The following is a 16,490-nucleotide window of genomic DNA, read 5'->3' on the forward strand; positions in this document are numbered from 1 at the left end:
CTTGCTCTTTCCTGTTCTTGTCAGCTTCTTTGCAGTAATAGTCAATCTTTGCAGTGGCAGTTGCTTCCAGTAGCAGCAGTTGGTTACGCTTTTGAAGTATTTGCACACTCCCAGAACCAGCCTCTTGGCACCCTCTAAGAGGAGCTGCATCACACCTTAAGGATCTGAGTTCCACATCTCCTCAAAGATGAGACCCAGCTCCACACAGTCCCTTTTCCAAGTGTTCTGGTTTGCTAAAGCTGCCAAAATGCAAAATACCAGAAATGGATTGGCTTTTATAAAGAGGGATTATTAGTTATAAATTTACAGCTCTAAGGCCAAAAAAGTGTACAAACTAAGGCATCAACAAGATGGTACTTTCACTGAAGAAAGGCCAATGGCATCTGGGGTTCCTCTGTCTCATGGGAAGACACATGGCTGGAGTCTGCTGGGCCTCTCCCAGGGTTAGCTTCTTATTTCCATTGCTTTCTCCAAAATGTCTCTGGGCTTCTGTCTGAGCATCTCTGAGCTCTCTTCAAAATGTCTCTGCCTTTTCAGAGGATGCCAGTGAACTAATTAAGATCTACCTTAAATGGGTGGGGTCACATATCCATGGAAATAATCTAATCAAAAGGTCTTACCCACAATAAGTCTGCACCCACAAGATTGGATTAAAAGAACATGGCTTTCTGGGGTACATAATAGATTCAAACCAGCATACCAGACTTCTAAATTTTAATCCAACCTCATCCCTCTGTTTGCTAGCCCTAAGGGTGCTAGCTGCTTCCTGCAGATACTACCACTGTGTTACCAGTGGATCCTGTTTTGGGCTTTTCAGTTTTCTAATACCTGATTCACAAACCAGGAGCTGGTTCTTTGAAAAACAAGACAGAAAACAACTAGCTAACAAAATATGAAAAATAGGTAGAAAGCACAAAATATATAAAATAAGAAATCATGAAAACATATAATTAAAAGAATTATGAGAGTACATTTTTCATAGTATGCAAATACATTGGAATTGTGGATGAAATTGATAATTTTACTCCAGAGTATGATTTGTCGTGACTAATCTGGTGAGAAAGAGAAATATCAGACCTACTTCCATGGAAGAAAGAGATCAAAATATCCAAAGTGCTGCCTCCCACTAAAAGCACTAGGCCCTGATGGTTTCACAGGTATTTCCTGTATTATTTAAACTGTTTAGATCATAAAATAAGGTAATATCTCAAACTCTTTTCATGAAATAAGTTTAGTCTTGATAGAAAAACCTAATAGATTGCACACACATGTATATGTACGCATTCCAGACCAATCAGATTTAGGAATATGATTATAAAATCCTAGATAAAATTTTAACAAGGGAACCCAACAGCACATTGAAAGAATACTATGTCATTAACAATTGTGTGGTTTTTTTTAACCACGTTTATAAGAATATTTCTATATTAGAAAATCTATTAACATACTTAATCACTTCTCTCCTCTATGAAATGGGAGTAAAATACCAGCACCCACTTTAATGGGATTTAATAGTGATTAAATAAGTTACTCCAGACAAAATTTTAGCAAGATGTCTGCCAAATAGTTGGCCCTTCATAAATATTATCTATTGTATTTATAAGCTTTCATAATGTATTAAAAATTAACTGTGTTTGTGATAGTAATGCAAATACTGTTTTAATTTTCCTGAATAATAGGCTTCTTGTATAGATTTGTTAATGGTGTAACCTCATCTTCTGTCCTTTATTCCAGGGTTTTCATTATTTTTTTTTTTGGTAGATGTTCTGTTCTTATTTTTTTTAATTCCCATTTAAATCCTTCTGCTAAGCATTAAGATCAATTTGCAAATTCAGAGTGTAATGTGGACTATCCTCTTTAAAATAGTTTCTAATTATGAATGTAATATGTGAGCAACTCTCTTTTTAATATAAAAATACAGTTAAAATAGCCTTTTCTTTCCACTTTCTATATCTTTACCTCCTCAGCTCCCCAGAAGTAACCATTCAGTTGTATCTGGGATGGGCCATGTTTTAATTTCCTGGATGCTGAAGCAAATGTTATGCAGTGGTTTGGCTTAAGCAACAAGAATTTCTTCACTCACATTTCAAGTCTAGGAGAAGTTGAACATCAAGGTGTCATCAAGGTGATGTTACCTCCCAGGAGACTGTGACATTCTGGGCTGGCTGCTGGTGATCCTTGGGCCTTGGCTTTTCTGCCACATGGCAATGCATAGGACATCCACTCCTGGCTTCTCCTTTCTCTTCCAGGTTCCACTGGCTTTCAGCTTCTGGCTGCTTCCTCTGGCTTTTCTCTCCCTCTCTGTGAATTTCCTTTGAAGGCTTCTATTATAGGACTAAGACTTATATAGATTCAGCTGGGTCACATTTTAATTGAAGTTACCTCATCAAAAGGTCCTATTTATAAAATTTCATGACCACAGGAATGGATTAAGTTTAAGAACATATTTTCTTGGGGTGCGTAGTTTCAAACCATCACAGGGTACACAGGTATTTTACATGAATAAAGAATGTTATATATATAATTCTACAATGTTTTTATTTTAAAAAAAATCAATATAGATTTAAATTTCATTCCTTTTAACTGCTATAAAATATTTCATCATATGAATTAATTACATTTATTTAGCTATTGCCTTTTTGAGGTTATAAAACTGATGCTGTGAGAGAACCTAAGATGGCTGCTAGGAAAGACAGGGCAAAAAACACCTCCATGAAAAATACTAGATAAAAGCCAGAAAGTGACCCAGAACACCAGTTCCAGCGATGCACCAGTTTGACAAGGTCTGCTAAATCCACAGGGACCATGCACTTGGTGAAACTGGGAGTCTGCATTCTGAAGTGAGTGAGCAAGCCACTGAATATCCAGCAGCTATGCTGCGGTGTGGGGAAACTGAAGGTTGACATTTGGTGGTGGACTAGTTCTTTTTTTAAAAAACCCAAAAGTGGCTACAGATATGGCAGCGAGAACCACACAGTGAAGCATGGCAGGAACGGGCTGTGTGAACGCTTCAATATCTGGCATGGAAGATACCCTTTCATGCACCTGCTGCTAATTGTCTCAGAGTGTGGAAGGCAGAGGTGAGCCAAAAGGGGAAAAAAAAAAACCACACCCCTTGCAGCCATCTTCCCGGCAGGCTGGGAACACTCCTGCTTGGCACAGCCCAGAGCCACGCCAAAAAACCCAGTATGACAGGAAGTGTTTCCAGCAACACATGTACACGCCACAATATCAGGCATGGACAATAGCCTTTCATGCACCCCCAGCTTATTGTCCCGGAGCTGGGAAGGCAGAGCTGTGCAAAAAGGGGGAAATTAACACACTCCATTCAGCCATCCTTTCAGCAGGCTGGGAACACCCCTACATGGCCTGGTGGCCCAGAACTTCCCTTGAGGGATGGTGTGTACTTGTGATGTAGCACAGCCTTCCCTCAGCAGGGGCCCTAGAAGGGCACAGCTTGGAAGAGGGACCCACTTGGAAATCCCAGGGACCATACGTCAATACCAAATACTTGTAGGGCAGTGGCAGAGACAATCTGTGGCGAGACTGAAATGAAGGTTTAGACTCTCGCAACAGCCTTAAATCTCCAGGAACACCTGGGAGGTTTGATTATTAAAGCTGCCCTCTCTCCCTAACTGCTCAGACACATGCCCTGCATTCAGAGTGGACAGCACCAAAAACACACCCAAAGTTGGTGCACCAGTTGGACCCACAAGAACCAGACCTCTACACAACACAAAGACAAAGTTGGGGTGAACTGACTTGAGGGGAATAGGTGACTTGCGGATGCCATCTGCTGATTAGTTAGAGAAAGTGTACGCCACCAAGCTGTAGATCTGACAAATTAGAGATTGTGTCTGAATAAGTCTTCATATCCTAAAAGAACCCTATCAAGTAAAGCAAATGCCAAGAGGCCAAAAACAGAAAAATTTAAGCATATGATAAAACCAGACAATATGGAGGACCCAAACCCAAACACCCAAATCAAAAGATCAGAGGAGACACAGTACTTGGAGCAATTGATCAAAGAACTAAAGACAAACAACAAGATCATGGCACAGGATATAAAGGACATGAAGAAGACCTTAGAAGACCATAAAGAAGAAATTGCAAGAGTAAGTAAAAAAATAGATGATCTTATGGAAATAAAAGAAACTGTTGATCAGATTAAAAAGATTCTGGATACTCATAGTACAAACTAGAGGGAGCTGAACAACGAATCAGCAATCTTGAGGACCACAGAATGGAAAATGAAAGAACAAAAGAAAGAATGGGGAAAAAAAAATGTACCTCAGGGATATGATAGGTAAAGAAAAACATCCAAATATGTCCCAGAAGGGGAAGAGAAGGGTAAAGGTCTATAAAGTGTATTCAAAGAAATTTTGGGGAAAACTTCCCAAACCTTCTACACAATATAAATACACAAAGCATAAATGCCCAGCAAACTCCAAATAGAATAAATCCAAATAAACCCACTTCAAGACATATTCTGATCAGACTGTTAAATACTGAGGAGAAGGAGCAAGTTCTGAAAGCAGCAAGAGAAAAGCAATTCACCACACACAAAGGAAACAACATAAGACTAAGGAGTGACTACTCAGCGGCCACCATGGAGGCGAGAAGGCAGTGGCATGACATATTTAAAATTCTGAGAGAGAAAAATTTCCAACCAAGAATACTTTATCCAGCAAAGCTCTCCTTCAAATTTGAGAGAGAGCTTAAATTTTTCACAAACAAATGCTGAGAGATTTTGCTAATAAAAGTCCTACCATACTTCAGATATTAAAGGGAGCCCTACCAACAGAGAAACAAAGAAAGGAGGGAAAGAGATGGAGAAAGGCTTAGTATATAGAGATTCCATATTGGTTCATTAAAGGACATTAAGAGAGAGAGGGAAAAAATATGTCTGACAAACATAAACTAAAGAATAGGATGGCTGATTCAAGAAATGCCTTCACAGTAATAACATTGAATGTAAATGGATTAAACTCCCCAATTAAAAGATATAGATTGGCAGAATGGATCAAAAAATATGAACCATCAATATGTTGCATACAAGAGACTCATCTTTGACACAGGGACACAAAGAAATTGAAAGTGAAAGAATAGAAAAAATATTTCATGCAAGCTACAGCCAAAAGAAAGCAGGAGTAGCAATATTAATCTCAAGTAAAATAGACTTTAAATGCAAGGATGTATGAGAGACAAAGAAGGCTACTACATACTAACAAAAGGGGCAATTCAACAAGAAGAAATAACAATCATAAATGTTCATGCACCCAATCATGGTGCCATAAAATACATGAGACAAACACTGGCAAAACCAAAGGAAGCAATTGATGTTTCCACAATAATTGTGGGAGACTTCAACACATCACTCTCTCCTATAGATAGATCAACCAGACAGAAGACCAATAAGGAAATTGAAAACCTAAACAACTGATAAATGAATTTGATTTAACAGACATATAAAGAACATCACATCCCAAACCACCAGGACACATGATCACAGAACTTTCTCCAGAATAGACCATATGCTGCGACATGAAACAAGCCTCAATAAATTTTTAAAAAATTGAAATTATTCAAAGCACATTCTCTGACCACAGTGTAATACAATTAGAAGTTAATAACCACCAGAGACTTGGAAAATTCACAAACACCTGGAGGTTAAACAACACACTCCTAAATAAATGGTTTATAATGTAGAATGTAGGGGAATTAGCAATGGAGAGCAATTAATGAAGGGGGAAAGATAACCCAATAAGAACCGATAAGGTGTCATGGGTTAACTTGACTTTCTGGGACTGCCAAGGAATGACTATGGTTTGTTAATTTCTGATGGGTATGGTAGGAACAAGTTCACAGAAATGTTGCTTTATTAGGTTATTTTCTTGGGGTAGAGTAGGAGCATGTTGGAAGTAAAGTAGTTATTTTAGGTTAGCTGTCTTTTTCTTACTCCCTTGTTATGGTTTGTTTGAAATTTTTTTATTGTATATCTTTTTTTTTTATTTTTTTTTACATAGTGAATTAAAAAAAAAGGGAGAATTAAGAGTTAATGGCAATCAATGCAATATATGATACTGGAGTGGATCTAAGAATGGAGGAGAGAAGCTCAAAGGGGGCATAAGGAAAAATTGAAATATAGAATTTAAGCTATATATAGACATTAGTTTTCTTGAATTAAATGCAGTTAAGTTAATGACATAAGTGAATATCCTTGTTCATAGGAAATGTACATGGAAGTGTTATGAGTTCAAGGAGTATGATATATGCAACCTGCTCTCAAATGATCAGATTATCAAATGATAAATGGGTACATAGATAATTCATAGAAAGATAATAGATATAGTTGAAAGACAGAGGGGGTGGGAGGGAGGGAGAGAGAAAGGAAGGAAGGAAGGAAGGAATGAAAGAAGGAAGGAAGGAAGGAAGGAAGGAAGGAAGGAAGGAAGGAAGGAAGGAAAGAGAAAGGTACTGCAAAGGTAGCAAAATGTAAAATTGGTAGATATGGATATCTGGGGGTGGGGGGAGTGTTGGAGTTCTCTGTATGGGGTTTGTATTGTGTTTTCAACTGTCCTATATGTTTGAAATTGTTTCAAAATAAAAATTTAAAAAAAAGCATTTGAAGAAAAAGAAAATAAAATACATTTAAAGCATTAAAAAAAAAAACAAAAAAAACTGATGCTGCAACCCATATTGTTAATGCCTTTTTAAGCATATGAGCACAAGATCCTTAAGAGTATGTTCCTGCAAGTGGAATTATTGGAATAGATTTTCTATTTTAAAAAAAGTAAAATTGCCCTCTGAAATGGCCATGGTCCCCCATGTCAGTTTATGGACTGTCCTATTTCATCCACTCTGACCAATCTGATAATCTGAAAATTAATAAGAAGGTCATTTCATTCTTGTTTTAATTCTTATGTCCCTAATTTCTAGTGTTGCTGAGAGCATGTTTATTTGTTATTTGATTTTCTGCTTCTGTAAATTTTCAGTTAATATTCTTTGCCTAAGTTTCTATTATGCTGTTTTGATTTTTTTAAATTTATGTATCTGTACACCAATCTTTTGTTTATGCATTGCAAAATTCCTTTTTTTCAGTCTATTGCTCAATTTTTAATTTTGTTCATTTACTTATTGTGAGCTGTATCTTACAGAATATAGGCTCTAAAAGAACAGGGACTATCTTTTTTTTTTCCACTATTATGTGACTAGAGTTTATGAGGTCTCCTATCAGATAGGATTCCTTAGTTTGTGCTGTTTAAACTTACTTTTGCCTTTAAGATTCTTAATTTTCTTGAGTTGCTCAAGAAATTCTTCCTTAATGCAAGGCCCTATAGATACACTGCCATTATATGTTTTATTAGTTTTTCTTTATATTTTCTTCTATTAATTTTAAATTGATTTTCTCTAAGTTTTTCACGTAAATGTCTTTTTTTCACATAAAATTATATTCTGAGTATGGTTTAAAGCTGTGTTCTAATTTTTCCATATGCATAGACAAATATTCAAATTATTTATTTTTGATACTTTTGAAAAATCTCTTTTTATTGCATACCTCCCCACAGTTCTGCAGATTTCAAATACACTGATACAACAAATCCAATATATGCATGTGGTCTGTTCTGAGCTTTCTACTCTTTCATGTTTATATTTTTCTGAGACAATACAATATTGTTTCATTTCTTATAGATTTAAAATATAAATTAATATATGTAAGAAATTCCCTTTTTTCTCTTTTTCTGAAACTGTTTTAGATATTATGGTAGGCCAAATTATCTACATCCCTCTAAAAAAAAATGTTCTTATTCTTAATCCTATTCCTTTGGGTATGAACCCATTATAAATATGATTTTTTCAAAGTGTTATTTTAAATTAAGGTGTGGCCAACCAAATGGGTTAGGTCTTTATTCTATCACTGGGGGCCTTATCAACAAGTAGGAACCAGAAGCAGGAAGCCAGAAGTCAAAGAAAGGAGAGGACATTTGACATATACCTTGTCATATGGTAGAATAGCCAAGGAATCCAAGGATTGCCTGCAGCCACCCCAGAACACCACTTCAGTGAGAAAATATCACCTTACTGATCCCCTAATATTGGACTTCTCCTAACCTCAAATACATGAGCCAATAAATTTCTGTTATTAAGACAACCCATTGGGAGGTATTTGTCTCAGCAGCCTGGAAACTAGCTATTTTTACATAATTTCTGTTCCATATGAGTACCAGAATTAGTAGGTCAAGTTCTTTGAATAATCATGTTATGCATGTATTAAATGTATGGAATACTTGAGGGGAAAATGATCTATTTTCAGTATTAATTTTTTTGATGCATGAACCATTTATTTGAATATTTTTCTATGTTTCTTAGCATTTATATTTCCTCAATTTTGGTCTTGCATATTTTTGTTAGATTCTGCTAGGTTTATTCCCATAAAATTGTAAAAGACTTCTTTATCCTATTCATTTTCTAACTGTTTATTGCTTATGTGTAGCAAAACTGTCTTTGTACGTTGATTTTGTTTATAGAATTTTGAACTATCTTACTATTTATAAGTAGTTCAATAGTTGGTTCTCTTCAGTTCTTTTGAGTAGTTCACATTGTTTTCAACTAATGATTGTTTTTCCCTCTTCCAGTATTCCAATCTTGACATAGTCTTTCCCTCCCTTGTCCTACCGACTTGATTTTAGCCTTTAATCCATCAAGTACTAATAATAATTTGCAATATTGCCTTGCCATTGTATTTTCAAAATTTTTTAACTTTATTTATCAAAAAATTAAAACAAACAAAAAATACACTTTGAACAAAACAAAGCAAAGAATTAAGAAAAACAAATAATCTAAAATAACTACTTTGCTTCCAACATGTTCCCACCACACCCCAAGAAAATTAATAAACCGTATCTAAACAAAGGAATAAGAAAAACAAATAATCTAAAATAAATATATTGAAGTTAATTTTTAATGCAATAGTTTTTTTTTACTTTATCAAAAAATTAAAAAAAAAATTCAAACAAAACAAAGGAATAAGAAAAACAAATAACCTAAAATAACTATTGCTTCCAACATGCTCCTACCATACCCCAAGAAAATTAACAAACCCTAACAAAAAAAAGGAATAAGAAAAACAAATAACCTAAAATAACTATGGTTTCCAACATGATCCTACCATACCCAAGAAAGTTTGCAAACCATAGTCATTGTTATTAATGACATGATTTCCAGTGTTTCATCATTTTGTTCAATGATTGCGGTAGAAATTATCATGTGGATGGATGATTCTTATCAAGGTATAGCAGCCTCTGTTTCTCCAGTTTTATAAATGTATGTTGGATTTTGTCACATGCCATATGCAGCTTTGAAATTATATGGTATTTTCCTTAATCTGTAGTGTGTATTTAATTGATAGATTTTTTAAACATTATACCTACTTGCATTCCTGTGGAAACCCCACTAGATCACCATTCTTTTAATACACATGGATTTAATTGGCTAATGTTTTATCTACTGTATGTATTAATATTTTATTATATTTGCATTTATTTCATAAGTGAGATTATATATAATTTTTAAACTTTTTTAAGATGGCTTTATTTTATTTTTTTAATTAGGTTTTAGTAGTCAGAATAATTGAATTGGGTAGTTTTACATATTTTCTATACTTTAGAAAAATTTGTAAAAGCTAAAAATTACCTGGCCTGATGCCCTTTGTTAGGATCCAAAATTTTGTCTATCAATTGAATATATTTTATAATTTTTTCTTATCTTATTAAGCCAATATTTATGATTTAGATTTTTATAGAAAATGATCTCTTTTAGATAAGTTTTCAAAGGGATTGGTATAGAGTTGTTCATATGATTCTCTTTTGCTTACACTTAAAATATGTTTAGAGAGTTGTCTTATTTTATTAATTCAAAGAATCAACTTTCTATTTTGTTGATAAACTTTGTTTTTTATTTTCAGTTCTTTTCTTGATCTTTTGTTTTTTATTTGGGTTTATTTTTATGTTCTTTTGATTTTTTTTATATTTTCATTTCAGTTTCCTTGTTGAAAGCTTCTGTTATTTTCAGTCATTTTTGTTTTAATCTCTATTTCCCTCTAAATGCAACTTACTCTGCATTCCACAGATATGGCATGTAGTTCTTTTTTTTAATTCAGTTCTAAATATTTTGTAAATTCTACTGTCAGTTCTTATTTAACTAATTTACTATTTTTTTAATTCTATTGTTAATTAATTTGGACTGTACTTTTTATTCCATATTATGGGTAAGGATGTTTAATTTAATTGTGTTGTGATGAGAAAATAGAGTTTGTATATCAAATTTTGAAATTTATTAAGTTTTTATTGTAGCTTATTTCAGAATAATTTTTTGAATATTAAATTTGTTCAAAATACATGTTTGATACTATGTGTTTGGTGTAAAGTTCTGCTTTTGTTCTGTCACTTTTTACTTTATATATTTCAAAGCTAATGGTAGATACAAGTGCACTATTATACATTCTTGATGAGTTTTTGCTTTCTTTTTCTTTTTTTCGTTGTCTTTTTTTTTTTTTTTTTTAGCTGTAGGGAATTTCCCTCTTGACTTCTTTTAATGTTATTGTTTCTTTTTAATCTTGATTTCTACTTTTTATGATATTAACATTGTTACCACTTTTCTTTTTGTTGGTATTTGACTGTTGTCTTATTTTGTTCATGCATTTTCAATTTTCTGAGTTTTTGTTTCTTATGTGTCTTAAAAGTGGTACTTAGAGTATATTTTTAAAACATCATGAACATCTTTTTTTAGTAGATGAACTTAATCCACTGTCATAAAATGTACTTTCTTTGTACATGTTTACCATTACATTATGTGATGGCTAATTACTATGCTTGTTTCTTTTTTCTATTTTTTTCTTGTGGAATTAATTGATTCTATTACATTTTTTATTGCTTTGACAGATGCATATCTGTTTTCATTCTTTGAGTAGTTACTCTCAAAATTTTTATACCAGTATTTTAGATTTATGTTGCTAGATAAAATTCAAAATTTGATCCTTGGGAATATTCTACCCCTGAAAAAAAGCAAGAACATTAACATTCTTTTACTTTCTTCTGTATCCTTCCTTGACCCACCTCCCTTACCCCATCACACTCCCATCTATGTTGTTCTGGACTTTAGTTCTAAATCATTACTAAATATTTTTAAATTATTCCTTCTTAAATTTTCCAAATTATTCTTTTTGTTGTTGCACAGAGCCTTTTCTTTTTTTTTTTAAATCTTCATTTTATTGAGATGTAGTCAAACACCACGCAGTCATACAAAGCAAATCATACATTCAATTGTTCACAGTACCATTACATAGTTGTACATTCATCACCTAAATCAATCCCTGACACCTTCATTACCACACACACAAAAATAACAAGAATAATAATTAAAGTGAAAAAGAGCAATTAAAGTAAAAAAGAACACTGGGTACCTTTGTCTGTTTGTTTGTTTCCTTCCCCTATTTTTCTACTCATCCATCCATAAACTAGACAAAAGGGAGTGTGGTCCTTATGGCTTTTCCAATCCCATTGTCACCCCTCATAAGTTACATTTTTATACAATTGTCTTCAAGATTCATGGGTTCTGGGTTGTAGTTTGATAGTTCAGGTATCCACCACCAGCTACCCCAATTCTTCAGAACATAAAAAGGGTTGTCTATATTGTGCGTTAAGAGTGCCCACCAGAGTGACCTCTTGGCTCCTTTTGGAATCTCTCTGCCACTGAAGCTTATTTCATTTCCTTTCATTTCCCCCTTTTGGTCAAGAAGATGTTCTCCATCCCACGATGCCGGGTCTACATTCCTCCCCGGGAGTCATATTCCATGTTGCCAGGGAGATTCACTCCCTTGGGTGTCTGATCCCATGTAGGGGGGAGGGCAGTGATTTCACCTTTCAAGTTGGCTTAGGTAGAGAGAGAGGGCCACATGCACAGAGCCTTTTCATCATACTATCTTCGCAGGTCTGCTGGAAACATTTATTGGTACTTCTTTCTATACAGATATGTGAATTTTAAACTTTCAGAAATGAGCCTTTTTATCTGAAAGCATATTTATTTTACCTTTGCTCTTGAATTACTGAACACTGAGCTTTGGTTTGTTGTTAAATGCTAGGTTCACTGTTACATTTCCACTGAATGCTAAGGATATTTATCTATTGTTTGTTTCTTTCTAATATTACTGATAAGAAATGTAATGTTACTCTAATCCTTCTTCTTTAAGCAAACTGTCTTTTCTCACTTCTCACTTTTGGATTTCTATTTTTTTCTTTGTTAGAGTGTCAGTATTTTGTTTTATACTGTTTGGCAGTTCGTAGACTTTTTCAATCTAAAAATTAATTATTTAGGTCTAGGAAACTATCACTGATAATTTTTTGAAACATTGTTTCTTTTCCATTTTTTCTATTTTTCTTCTTTTGAAACATCTCTTGGACAAATGTGGGGAAAGAGATAACACATCATATTTAGTTGCTCAATAATTGTATGCCTCCATATGGAAAGAGATAACACATCATATTTAGTTGCTCAATAATTGTATGCCTCCGTATGTACATAAGGCTATGATTGACCTCTGGTCTACTCATTTCAATGCGGCACTCAATTATGTTAATGTTTGAAGACATAGTTTTATATATCTATAGCAGGATTTCTTTGCACAAACATCAAGATTGATGTGCTACTGGCTTCATTATTGGGATCCTAAGTTTTGAATAACTTGGCTGGCCATTTGGCAGGATGTGCTTACATGACTAGTCCTGCATAAAAGCCTCAAATTCTGAAGACTTGAGCAGACTTCCCTGGGGAGAGATATTTCACATGTGTTCCTTTGGTTCACTGCTAGAGAGAAGGCACATCCTATGCTCAGACATGGAAGAGCACAGAATTTTCTGTCTGATCTCATATCCTTTTCCTATTGCTTCAACTCTGCATTCTTTTACTATAATAAACCTTAGCCACAAGTGTTCTTGGGGTCCTGTGAATCCTTCTACCAAATTATCAGACTTATAGGTGGTATTGAAACCTCCAAAACAAGAAATGTGAAACATTTAAATATGGCTAATTTTCATCTTTGTTTTTTTCAAATGCTCCATCACTTTTTTACAGTTTAGATTAGATCTTTTGTCTTTTACTTTATTACTTTATTAGAGGAATTACTTTTATTACAGAAACATCATGCAGCTTATACAGTGTTCCACATATCTACTCCCCCATTATCAACACTTTGTGTTAGTTTAGCAACTTTGTTACAAATGATGAAACAATATTATTATAATTGTACTATTAACTATGGTCTGTAGTTTATAGTAAGATTATGTCATACTATCCTGCTTTTAAAAAATTTTCATTCTAGTAACATGTATACAACTTGAAATTTCTCCTTTTAACCACATTCAAATATATCATTCAGTGATACTAAGTACATTTAAAATGTTGTGCTGCCATCATCACCATCCATTATCAAAGCTTTTCTATCACCTCAAATGGAATTTTTATCTTTGCTACCATTTGAAATTACTTCTTAATTAGATCTTCCTGTTAACTTAGTTGTTCTGAAAGAAATATATGATCTTCTCCTATTTATCCTATCTATTGAATATTTTATTTCAATAATTATATTTTCTATTTAGAATTCCTTGATTTGGTTATTTTACATAATTAGCTGTTCTTTTGCAAAATTGCCTCCTCTTGATACATAGCCATTTGTTCTTGTTCCATAACTCACCATTCTTACCACACAGATTGGATTGCATGTTTTATCTCTATATAGACAGAACATATGACTATTTAAAATTCTTTTTCAGATTTTCATATTGTCTTTTCCACAAGAATAGGTTCTTTTGTTGAGAGTGTTGCTGATTCTTTATTGTTTTGGCTTTTCTGATTGTTGTGCTATCATCTTGTTCCAGTTTGTTAATGCTGCCAGAATGCAAAACACCAGAAATGGATTGGCTTTTATAAAGGGGGTTTATTTGGTTACAAAGTTACAGTCTTAAGGCCATCAAGTGTCTAAGATAAGGCATCAACAATAGGGTACCTTCACCAAAGGAATGCCAACAGCATCCAGAAAACCTCTGTTAGCTGGGAAGGCATCTGCAGATCCCTAATTGTGTTCCCGCTTCTCTCTCATCTCCTATGCGTTCTTCAAAATGTTGTTCTTGGGGTGTTTTGTCCTCTCTTAGCTTCTCAGGAGCAAAAGTCTTCTTTCAATGGCCATCTTCAAAATGTCTCTCTAAATTGCAGCTCTGAGTTCCTTTTGTTTGTCAGCTCTTTTATATGGCTCCAGTGATTCAATTAAGACACATCTTCAATGAGTGGGGTAAAACCTCCATGGAAATTATCCAATCAAATTGACATGTAATCAACTGATATGTAACCCATCCATATCTTCATGGAAATGATCAATAGGTTCCAACCTATTCAACACTAATATGTCCACCCCCACAAGATTGCATCAAAGAACATGGTGTTTTGGGGGACATAATACATCCAACCATCACACATCTGCTGAAAAATATTGGTGTGCTTCTATTTACTTGCAATATTTTTGTCCATGATTTCACAATAATCTAGCATAGATCTCTATTGTCTTAGCATGGTCCTCTTTCACCCTTGGCTTTGGAAGGGAGAAGTGAGGAAGAAATAGAGGGGAGGATTTGTGATTCCAGTTCCCAGAACTGAGTGGCTTTAGCCACCAGTGTCATGCATTCAGCACAGTTTCAAAAACCAGAAAAGGAGAACAGAATTGGCCCTTACTTACAGCTGTATTTTCCTTAATGCTTATGTTTCTCATCCATTTATTTGTTTTATTTTTATGTTTTGCAGGAGAGTTATGTAATATATATTAACTTATTTTCACTTTTCTTATCATTGTTATGGTTTTCAATTGAGGGGCAACATTTCAGAGTTTTCACAGTCTAACATCTTCTTCTGGAATTTGTTACTGTTAGAGAGACTTCATTCAAACTTGAAAATAATGTATTGACGTTTGTTATTGATTGAATTGTGTCCTCTAAAAAGATATGTTGAAGCCCTAATCCCCAGTCCTCAGAATGTGACCTTATCTGGAAAAGGTTCATTGTAGATGGAGTTAAGCAAGTTGGAATAGTGAGGTCATAGTGGAATAGGCTGGGCCCTTACTTCATAGGCTGATGTCTTAAGCAAGAGGAAATTTGGACACAGACTGATAGAGGGGAGAACTACTCATGATGGGTGAGGCAGGGAACACCATGGATTGCTGGCAAGCCACCAACAGAAGGAAGGAGAGGGGCATGGAATAGATTCTTACCTACAGACTTTAGAAGAAGCATGGCCCTGCTGATGCCTTGATTTTAGATTTCCAGCCTCCAGTTCTGTGAAACAAATTTCTGTTGTTTTCAGCCAACCAGTGTGTGGTACTTTGTTTTGGCAGCCCTAGTGAATTAAGACAAGGTCTCTTCTGGATGAAGCACTGTTTTAGTGAAAAGAACAACAAAAATTCCTGCCCTCGTAATGCTTACAATCTAATAAATATAAAAGATGATGTAAGTATTTTCCTGAAAATTACTTTACCATCCTCCACCCCCCCCCCCCCCTTTTTTTTTTGAGAATGATATTTTATTTAGTCATTTTGGCTTACAATTGAAACTCTGGAAATTCAAAATTAACATCCTTGCCAGTGAGTTTCTTATACACACCAGAAAAAGTTTCAACCTTGTGTTCTACACTGTTCTGCTGTGCTTTGTCCAAATGAACCTCTATAAGCCGGCTGCCATCCAGTTTTACACGGATTCTCTTGCCCACAATTTCACTTGGGAATACCAAGTCTTCAAGGATTGCATCGTGTACAGCTGTCCGAGTATGGCTCCTGGGACGCTTTTGCTTATTTTTTGTAGGGCTTTTTCGAGTTGGCTTAGGCAGAATTCTCCTCTGAGTAATAAATACAACGTGCTTTCCACTGAACTTTTTCTCCAATTCACGTACTAGCCGGACTTGGATTTTCTGGAAAGACGTCAATTGAGGAACAGGAACAAACATTATAATAGCTTTCCGACCACCACCAACTTCAATTTCCTTGGCTGCTGTTATATTCAGCTCCCTTAACTGGGCCTTTAGGTCTGAGTTCATCTCCACCTCAAGAAGAGCCTGAGAAATGCCAGATTCGAATTCATCAGGCTTTTCGCCATTGGGCTTCACAATCTTTGCGCTGGAACTGAACATGGCCTTTTTCTTGTTGAGTGCCGGCCTAGGAAGGGGCCAAAACCTGGCGAGAACTCATCAAATCTTGGCCCATCCTCCCCTTTCTACTGATAATCTTTTTTTTTTCCTTTCCTAAAATTACACCTTTCGGATAGTTATTTCTGCTAAAAGTCCTATTTTTATCAACATTAAGTCTTTTGAATAAAATATTTTAATGTTATTACATAAAAACTATAAAATATTTTCAGAGCCTACTTACATTATTATAGTTTTAATTAATTAAACACTGA

The 16,490-nt window shown here is 34.6% G+C and overlaps 1 protein-coding gene across 1 annotated transcript; it reads right to left on the reverse strand.

Moving 5' to 3' along the window:
- Positions 1-15,605: 15,605 nt before the first annotated feature.
- LOC119539830 (40S ribosomal protein S7-like) lies at positions 15,606-16,235 on the reverse strand. Its single transcript, XM_037843649.1, has one exon. The coding sequence runs from the start codon at positions 16,219-16,221 to the stop codon at positions 15,637-15,639; it is 585 nt and encodes a 194-aa protein (XP_037699577.1). The 5' UTR covers positions 16,222-16,235; the 3' UTR covers positions 15,606-15,636.
- Between the last annotated feature and the right edge of the window lie 255 nt (positions 16,236-16,490).

The sequence above is a fragment of the Choloepus didactylus genome, chromosome 7 (assembly GCF_015220235.1).
Source record: "Choloepus didactylus isolate mChoDid1 chromosome 7, mChoDid1.pri, whole genome shotgun sequence".
NCBI lineage: Eukaryota > Metazoa > Chordata > Mammalia > Pilosa > Megalonychidae > Choloepus > Choloepus didactylus.